This window comes from Phallusia mammillata, chromosome 3 (assembly GCF_965637545.1).
Source record: "Phallusia mammillata chromosome 3, kaPhaMamm4.hap1.1, whole genome shotgun sequence".
In the NCBI taxonomy this organism is placed as follows: domain Eukaryota; kingdom Metazoa; phylum Chordata; class Ascidiacea; order Phlebobranchia; family Ascidiidae; genus Phallusia; species Phallusia mammillata.
The window spans coordinates 19,932,696-19,941,553 of NC_137254.1; the positions used below are offsets into that span (position 1 = coordinate 19,932,696).

Here is an 8,858-nt window from a genome sequence, read left to right on the forward strand (position 1 = left end):
AGTTCGTGTGTTCGGTAAGTGTTACATCTCCACGTTCAGTTACGCATGATTAACTTGTCTCATTATTCCCCTGCTATGACGTTACAATCGCCATGTGCGTAACAGTAAAATTAGAAGGCCTTTGTCTGTATGTTGCAATGATTAGTTCATTTTTACTGTACAACGTGGTCGAGTAAGGTGATTTATTACTGCATTAAGTAAATTCGTTTGTGTTGCATTTTTAGAGACGAATAAGGCTAAATTAAATATTGTGACGACTGACTAATTAATCTTCAAGTGAAGGCTGTTTACCGTGATTGTCGGTGAGTGTTTAATTCGATTTGTGACCTAAATTAATTCATGGCTTTATGTGTGACTTATGGCATGCTGTATTTTCCTATAGTGCTTGCAGCGATTGTTTCATCGTCTTGCAACTGTTGATACGTGTACTGTACCTGTTGACCTGTGTCGCAAAATAGTTGGTAAGTTAGTCATTGGCATTTTTTGTGCGTTGGCATATGTCAATGTGTTTCGTTTTCTTGTTTAGAAAACCGTTCCCGTTCCCGTTTCGTTCTCAACCCTGTTTCTGTCCGTTCCTGATTGTGTACGACGTTGTGGTTGTTGCCGCTGTTGTCGCTGTGGATTATTACACGTGATTCGGGAAGTGTGATTTGTGTGGGAAAGGGCGGGGCGTGTTTCAACGTGACAAACCCCTTTGTGAGGCTCAGCCTTGCAGGTCGGCCGTTCAGAGTCTACATAAAGAAGTTTTCAACTACTGCTCGTTGAAAAGGAAGTTTCGACTGTAGCTGATTGAGGGAAGCTTTCTACTCTTCCTTATTGGAAAGAAGCTGTTGCTTGGTTAAAAAATGAATTCCGACACGATTGAAGAAGATAAGGGTGAACAGCTCATCAAATTGCAACGTTTATTGCAAGAATCCTACACCCAAACGGAACGTTTAATGGTCAGTCCCAATAACTTAGTTTCTGTACATACATCGGTGCGAATTATACATGAAAGGTACCGACTTCTTGTGGAGCATATTACTTTAAATTCACCTGAAAATGAAGACCTTGTCAAGGATTTGTTAAAGCGATACGCTGAGGAGAAGACGGAGTTTGATAGCAGGGTTGCTGAATGGATCGAAAAGGCCCAGCCTGCTACGTCCCCACCGCCACAAGTTGGTTCAAAAAAGTCGGTTAAAAGTTGCACTTCTAGTTGCCCTACTTCTGCAAGTACGAGTTCCAGTGTTCGTAGAACTGAAGCACGAATTAAGCTTGAGATGGCTCGCACAAAGCTTCGTCAGGCCAAGGAGAGACAGGACGAAGAGAATGAGGAGAACGAGCGAAGAAAGAAGCTGCTTGATGACGAACGCAAGTTGCGTGATGAAGAACGCAAGTTGCGTGATGAAGAACAGAAGTTGCGTGAGTCAGAGCGCCGATTGACAGCCGACGCAGAAATTCGCGAGGTACAACGTCAAGCCGAACTAGCCGAAATCGAAGCTCGCGGATGGGAAGGTAAATTCGAAGCGGAATTCGTTTATCCGTCAACCGTAGAGAGGCCTTTTGTGCAAACGGTCACCGAATGTCCAAAACTCGCACCGCGCTGTGATAGGCAGGAGCTGCCTAAAGTAAGTCATCAGCCTCCTATCTACGCTACTCCGCAATACGATTGTCAAAATAGGAATAATCCCACAGTAGCGCAGGAACCTCGTTACAGCTCAGATGAGCGTTTTCTACCGCGTCCGAAGATAATGTCATTTAACGGCGATCCAATGGAATACTGGACGTTCATTCGCAACTTTGAAGCGCACGTTGCCACTAAAGTTCACTCTGACGATTTGCGGTTGGTTTATCTGCTGCAACATTGTGATGACAAAGTGCGACCTAAAATTGATCACTTGACGAAAAGGCCAGTCGAGGGTTATCGACAGGCACGTCAAAAGCTATTTCATGAGTACGGACAGCCGCACATTATCGCAAATGCCTGTGAGCAGCATTTGAAGAAGAGTCCTCGCTTGAAAGGAGATCAACCGGAACGACTAATGCAGTTTGCAGATCTGCTGGAAAAATGTCTCACTACACTGGAGGATATCGATGAATATGCCGGTCTTAATTCACTTGACACCATGCTGCAGCTCATTGACAAGTTGCCCTATCGCTTGCAGGAAAAATGGATAGAGCGATCAGTTGAAGTTCTACATCGCACTAATCGTGAAGCCGGGTTTAGCCACTTTGTTCAGTTTGTTTCGGAGCGTGCTGAGGTGGAAAATTCCCTCTACGGGAGTAGGATTATGGGTTCTAGGCGCGACAAGGATCCTGGTCCACCGATGAGAAAGCCAAGAGCGTCTGCGTACGTTGTGAACCCAGTAGAAGTTCGACAGCGTCCGACAGAGAGGCCGACTACTTCCGCTACGTGTCTGTTCTGTGGTAAGGCTCACGATTTGTCCAGGTGCTTTGAGTTTAAACGTAAAACGTACTCCGAACGTGTGGAATTTGTCAGTCGTAAGAGATTGTGCTTCAGATGCCTTACTCCAGGTCACCGTGTTAGACGATGTAAAGCGAGAACTGCCTGCGAAGAAAACGACTGTTCGAGTCACTATCACCACACATTGCTGCATAGGCCTGCTCCAGCCGCAAAGCCAGAGTCACCAGCGACACCGGTTGAACCACAAAAGGTCGCTTCATGTTCAGTAGCAACGCCCGGCGAATGCGGTTACGACGACGTGTATCAGTGTGTCGTACCGGTTGAGGTAAAATACGAAGGCCGGAAGGTTTTAACTTACGCATTTTTGGATATCGGCTCTACCGGAACCTTCTGTAACCAAAGGTTGATTAAAGCCCTGGGCATGAAAGGTGAAACTAAGGAGATTGTTTTGCAAACACTGACAGATGAAGCCAAAGAGCATACGGCTGTTTCAGTGAGTTTCTCTGTTTCTCCAGTAGGTGGCGGAGATGATATATTTCTCCCTAGAGTAATAACCGTTGGTGAAATCCCCGTTCGTCCTAATCCGATTCTTAGCAAAGAAGCATTAAGGGGTGCCCCACATTTACGTGACTTGGATTTTCCCTTAATCGAGAAAGGAACTGTAACATTGCTGATTGGTCTGGATAATCCAGACGCCTTGTTCATTGAGGAGATGCGTCGTGGTCCAAAAGGGAAACCGTTTGCTGTCAAGACACCTTTTGGATGGACATTATTTGGCCCTTCACTCCTGCCGTGTGCATCATCGAGGTATCAGGTAAACTTCGTGAAGTCTAGGGACAGCTCTTTACAGAAGCAAATCTCTAGTCTGTGGGAGACAGATTTTGGGAACGAAACTGCTGTTCTAGATTTCCCCACGTCGCGCGAAGACAGAAAGACGTATGGTATCATGCAAAAGAACGTGAAAATGGTGGAAGGTCACTATGAGCTGCCATTGCCGTGGAGAGAAAGCTCAGCTTGTTTACCAGATAACAAGCCAATGGCCGAAAGACGGCTGACGTACTTGAAGCGACGCCTGGAGAAGGATCACTCACTGAAGGAAAAGTACGTGGGCACAATGCAGTCCTACCTCGAGAAAGGGTACGCAAGAGAGATACCTCGAGAAGAAATCGAATCGGTTGATGGTGTTTGCTGGTATTTACCACACCATCCTGTACTTCATCCCCGTAAGCCAGACAAGGTTCGTGTAGTTTTTGATTGCGCTGCAAAGCACAAGGGCGTTTCCCTCAATGATGTGCTGATGCAGGGCCCGGATCTCGTAAACAGTTTGGTGGGTGTTTTGACTCGATTTCGCAAAGAGCGGTACGCTTTGGTGGCCGATATAGAATGGATGTTCCACCAGATTCGTGTTACCCCTAAGGACAGGGACGCCTTGCGATTTCTGTGGTGGCCAAGAGGGGATTTGACAAATCAACCAACAGCGCATCAAATGACTGTGCACCTGTTCGGGGCGACTTCATCCCCTAGTTGCGCGAGTTTTTGCTTGAAGCAAACAGCCTTGGATTTTGGTCAAGATTTCAATGCACAAGCGTCTTCGGTCGTCAGAAGAAATTTTTACGTGGACGACTGCCTGACTTCGGTTGCATCTACAGTGGAGGGAATTCAAATGACCAAAGAGATTTCAGATTTGTTGTCACGCGGAGGATTCCACTTGACAAAATGGCTCAGTAATAACCAGAAGATTCTGTCAAAAATTCCTGAAGAAGAGAGGTCAAAGGCAGTGCGAAACAAAAGCTTGAGTGATGACGTCACAGAGAGAGTGCTTGGTGTCCACTGGAACGTGCACGAAGATACGTTTGGATTTAAGGTCAACCTTCCTGAAACGGCGAAGACTCGAAGAGGACTTCTTTCTGCATTGAGTTCACTGTACGACCCTCTTGGATTCGTTGCACCGTGCACGCTTGGAGCCAAATTATTACTCCAAGGTTTGTGCAAACGTGGAGTTGGCTGGGACGACTGCATTTTGGAATCGGAAGCAACACAATGGAGCGAATGGCTTGGGCGTTTACCGAAGCTTCATGACCTGTGTCTTCCTCGTTGTTTTAAGCCCGATGATTTCGGCGATGTGCAAAGTTGGGAGTTACACCACTTTGCAGATGCTTCCTCCGTGGCCTACGGAGCTGTGTGTTATCTGAGGATAGTCGACGTCGGTTCGCGTGTTCACTGCGTGTTTCTTGTTGGCAAGTGTCGACTTGCGCCGCTGAAAACAGTGTCAATTCCTCGACTGGAACTGACAGCGGCAGTTTTATCCGTGAAGCTAGATGAAATGATGCGACGAGAGCTTGGCCTACCGGTGCATCGGTCTGTGTTTTGGACAGACTCCACTGCCGTCCTACAGAGCATCAGGAATTCGAAGAAGAGATTCCCTACGTTCGTTGCTAATCGAATTGCAAAGATTGAAAGGCAAAGCGATCCTTCAAGCTGGAGACATGTTCCTTCAAAGCTCAATCCGGCGGACGAGGCGTCACGTGGTTTGACGTCAGAGGCGTTAGTGACGACTGGCCGCTGGTTGCGTGGTCCACAGTTTTTGTTGGAGTCTGAGGATCACTGGCCCGTGAGTCCGATTGTTTTACCCGATTTACCTGCTGAGTTCAGTCCCGTAAAAAAGCAGGAAGTCTCCATACATATGGTTGTAGAGAAGCAGACCATTGTTGAGAGGATCATCCATCGGTACTCTTCGTTGCATCGTTTGAAAAAGAGTATCGCATGGCTGCTACGATATAAGAATTTTTTACTGTCGCGTGTTCGGCGTGACAAAGCTGTGGTGGATAATCGTGGATCATTGTCCGTTGAAGAATTAAATGCTGCCGAACTGGAGTTGATTAAATATGTGCAGCGAAAGCATTTCAGCCCTGAGCTTGCTGCGTTGGAGAAGGGATCTCTTTCCAAGACCTCTGTGAAACGTCACATGTTCAAACTAAATCCAATGGTTGTTAACTCCGTGCTTCGAGTTGGTGGTCGACTAGAAAAGGCTTTCATTCCGTACGATGCCAAACATCCGATTCTTCTACCACATTCGTGTCATTTTACTGACTTGGTTATTGAGAGACATCATCGTCTTGTCGGACATTCTGGGATGGGCCACACTTGGTCGTCGCTACGCCAAAGGTTTTGGATACTTAAAGGTGGAGTAGCCGTACGCCGAGTGATTGGGAATTGCCTGTTCTGCAAGAGAAGAAATGCTTCCGCTGGAGTACAGAGGATGGCAGACCTTCCTTCAGCAAGACTGCATCCGGACGAGCCCCCGTTTTCACACGTAGGGGTTGATTATTTCGGTCCCTTTCCAGTTAAGCAGGGACGGAGCATAGTGAAACGGTATGGCGCAGTGTTTACCTGCCTATCAATTCGAGCTGTCCATATCGAAGTTGCCCACAGCCTATCTACAGACTCGTTCATCGACGCGCTTCGTCGTTTCATTGGTCGGCGTGGGAATCCTGAAAATATATATTCCGACAATGGGACGAACTTTGTCGGTGCAGAACGGATACTGAGAGAATCACTGCAGTCTTGGAACCAAGTTCACATTGAGGAGTACCTGAAACAAAGCGGAATTCGTTGGTCGTTCAATCCCCCGACAGCCAGTCATATGGGAGGTGCGTGGGAACGAATGGTGCGCTCCATCCGGCGAATTCTGACGTCTCTGATGACACAGCAAGTTGTTTCCGACGAAACATTGTCAACGCTTTTTGTTGAGGTTGAGTCAATACTCAACTCGCGTCCTCTTATTCCTGTCACCTTTGATCCCCGCGATGATGAGCCGATCACACCCAATCATCTCCTGCTCATGAGATGCAACTCGAATTTGCCTCCTGGCTTGTTCGACAAAAAGGACTGTTACGTGCGGCGCCGTTGGGCGCAAGTGCAGTACTTGGCGAATCAATTTTGGATCCGCTGGGTTCGCGAATATCTACCGAACATCATTTCCAGGCAGAAGTGGTTCCAGAAGAAGAGAGATCTCCAGATCAACGATGTGGTTCTCGTCGTGGATGATTCACAGCCACGCTCCAAGTGGTTGATGGGTCGCGTTGCGGATACATTTCCCGATAAAACGGGAACTGTACGCTCGGTGCTTGTGCAAACGCGATACAATCGTGTCAAACGACCGATTGCAAAACTTTGCTTGATTGTCGCCGCTGAAAGTGATGCTTAGTGTGCTGTTTTGTTTATTGAATTTCGTTGAACGTTCGATGTTTGTTTGTGTGTGAAATGTATTTACCCGGGTCATACATTTAGGTGGGGGTATGTTACATCTCCACGTTCAGTTACGCATGATTAACTTGTCTCATTATTCCCCTGCTATGACGTTACAATCGCCATGTGCGTAACAGTAAAATTAGAAGGCCTTTGTCTGTATGTTGCAATGATTAGTTCATTTTTACTGTACAACGTGGTCGAGTAAGGTGATTTATTACTGCATTAAGTAAATTCGTTTGTGTTGCATTTTTAGAGACGAATAAGGCTAAATTAAATATTGTGACGACTGACTAATTAATCTTCAAGTGAAGGCTGTTTACCGTGATTGTCGGTGAGTGTTTAATTCGATTTGTGACCTAAATTAATTCATGGCTTTATGTGTGACTTATGGCATGCTGTATTTTCCTATAGTGCTTGCAGCGATTGTTTCATCGTCTTGCAACTGTTGATACGTGTACTGTACCTGTTGACCTGTGTCGCAAAATAGTTGGTAAGTTAGTCATTGGCATTTTTTGTGCGTTGGCATATGTCAATGTGTTTCGTTTTCTTGTTTAGAAAACCGTTCCCGTTCCCGTTTCGTTCTCAACCCTGTTTCTGTCCGTTCCTGATTGTGTACGACGTTGTGGTTGTTGCCGCTGTTGTCGCTGTGGATTATTACACGTGATTCGGGAAGTGTGATTTGTGTGGGAAAGGGCGGGGCGTGTTTCAACGTGACAAACCCCTTTGTGAGGCTCAGCCTTGCAGGTCGGCCGTTCAGAGTCTACAGTAAGCTAAAATCTGTGAAGTGACGCATGATGCCCCAATATTTATTAACATATTGTTTTGAAATAAAGACCCAAAGTAATTTTCATATCTTTTCCTATCTCAGGTTTGCATGACCTCATTGCTATTGACGGCCGAGTAAGCCAGTCGTCATTCATTGAAAGCAAAGGTCAGTACGGTCATGGGCGCGGCAAATATTTTACAAGAGGAGGCAAACTTTGACACATCGGCTATTTTGGAATGGGGAATAGCTGCGTTTTTGGAAAGTTTTTTTTAACAACTGGTTTTCATAAGAACTAACCTGCAGACTGTCATAGGCACCAACACGTAAATATGTAAGAAAAGATAGGGCACATAATCTTGAAAGCCAAAGAGATGCAAATGTTTACAAAACAGCAGAGAAACGGAACACAAAATGTCTTTAACGAACAAAAGGCAGTATGAGAGCTCAAAATTTAAGCAAGGAAAGCAACCTCCCGTCTTATTGTGTTTTGAACAGAAAAAATGGTGATAAATAGGCTACGACGCTACGTGATGAACGGATGGCTACGTGGAGATGTGTTTGCATCGCAGAGTGTTTTAGGTTAAATTTTAATGTTTAGTTAATCGTACAACACATAATCTATGCTCATGTGTACATAGTAATCTAATGTCGTAAGTAGGCCTATGTGCCAAAATTTGCTCATCTTGCAAAATTTTCTGCGGGGCCCTTGTGCACACTGGGTCACCAAATCTGTTTGATGCAACAACTGGGCATAAACAAAAAAGAACTGCAGTTCACAACGGCTATGAATATAACTCGAACAATAAATTCAATACGCTTAAATGCGTTAAAAAAAGGGTGGGCTATAACAAGCGTAAACGGGTTATGAACCACTGCGCAAAAAATGTAACCAGGACTTTTTGACCCGGGGAATTTGATGGCGTCATAACAATTATTATGAACGCAATGCGCCACAATGTTCAAATACCGGTTCAAAAACGTTTGGGTACATTCTATCACATTTGTGGAACGATCTCCCCCACCCCCATAGTTTCTTATGCATGTCCCCGCTGTATTTGCGCCTGTGGTTCAGATGACGTCACAATTGCGAAAAACATGATCAAATAAATGTTAAAAAGAACTTGCTACTACGCTTCCCTATATCGCGACATTTCACTGTCCGCGAAGCAAGTTTACTGGTGCCGTCAAAGATCGGACCCACAAGAAGTAGGCATATGTGCGAATTGTAGCGGGATCACTTTTTGATGCTGTTTCTGTTTTTTTGTTTATGTTTCCTAGCTGTGTCTGTTGTTTGGTACGAATTAGTAATGCCAACGCGGTAACATTTGTTGTAATACAAGTCGTGTAAGTTATGGGGTGAATTGACTTATAGGCTAGGCTAGTTAAATTCTGAAATCTTCCACCCTTTTTTTCCGGTGTAGGCTAGCTACACCTTTT

The 8,858-nt window shown here is 45.5% G+C and overlaps 1 protein-coding gene across 2 annotated transcripts; it reads left to right on the forward strand.

Moving 5' to 3' along the window:
• On the forward strand, positions 1 to 7,333 carry LOC145220671 (uncharacterized). 2 transcript variants are annotated; one of them, XM_080087897.1, is made up of 4 exons: positions 1 to 461; positions 527 to 6,986; positions 7,067 to 7,145; positions 7,211 to 7,333. In XM_080087897.1, exon 2 carries the CDS (start codon positions 846 to 848, stop codon positions 6,609 to 6,611), a length of 5,766 nt encoding a protein of 1,921 aa, XP_079944023.1. In that variant the 5' UTR covers positions 1 to 461; positions 527 to 845; the 3' UTR covers positions 6,612 to 6,986; positions 7,067 to 7,145; positions 7,211 to 7,333. The 2 variants fall into 2 exon arrangements, with proteins under 2 accessions (XP_079944023.1, XP_079944022.1); XM_080087896.1 differs by having other exon boundaries at positions 1 to 302; positions 383 to 461; positions 527 to 7,145.
• The last annotated feature ends 1,525 nt before the right edge of the window (positions 7,334 to 8,858 follow it).

Excerpts from the sequence above, each read along its gene's own strand:
- LOC145220671 (XM_080087897.1), top strand. The coding sequence starts at position 846 with ATGAATTCCGACACGATTGAAGAAGATAAGGGTGAACAGCTCATCAAA.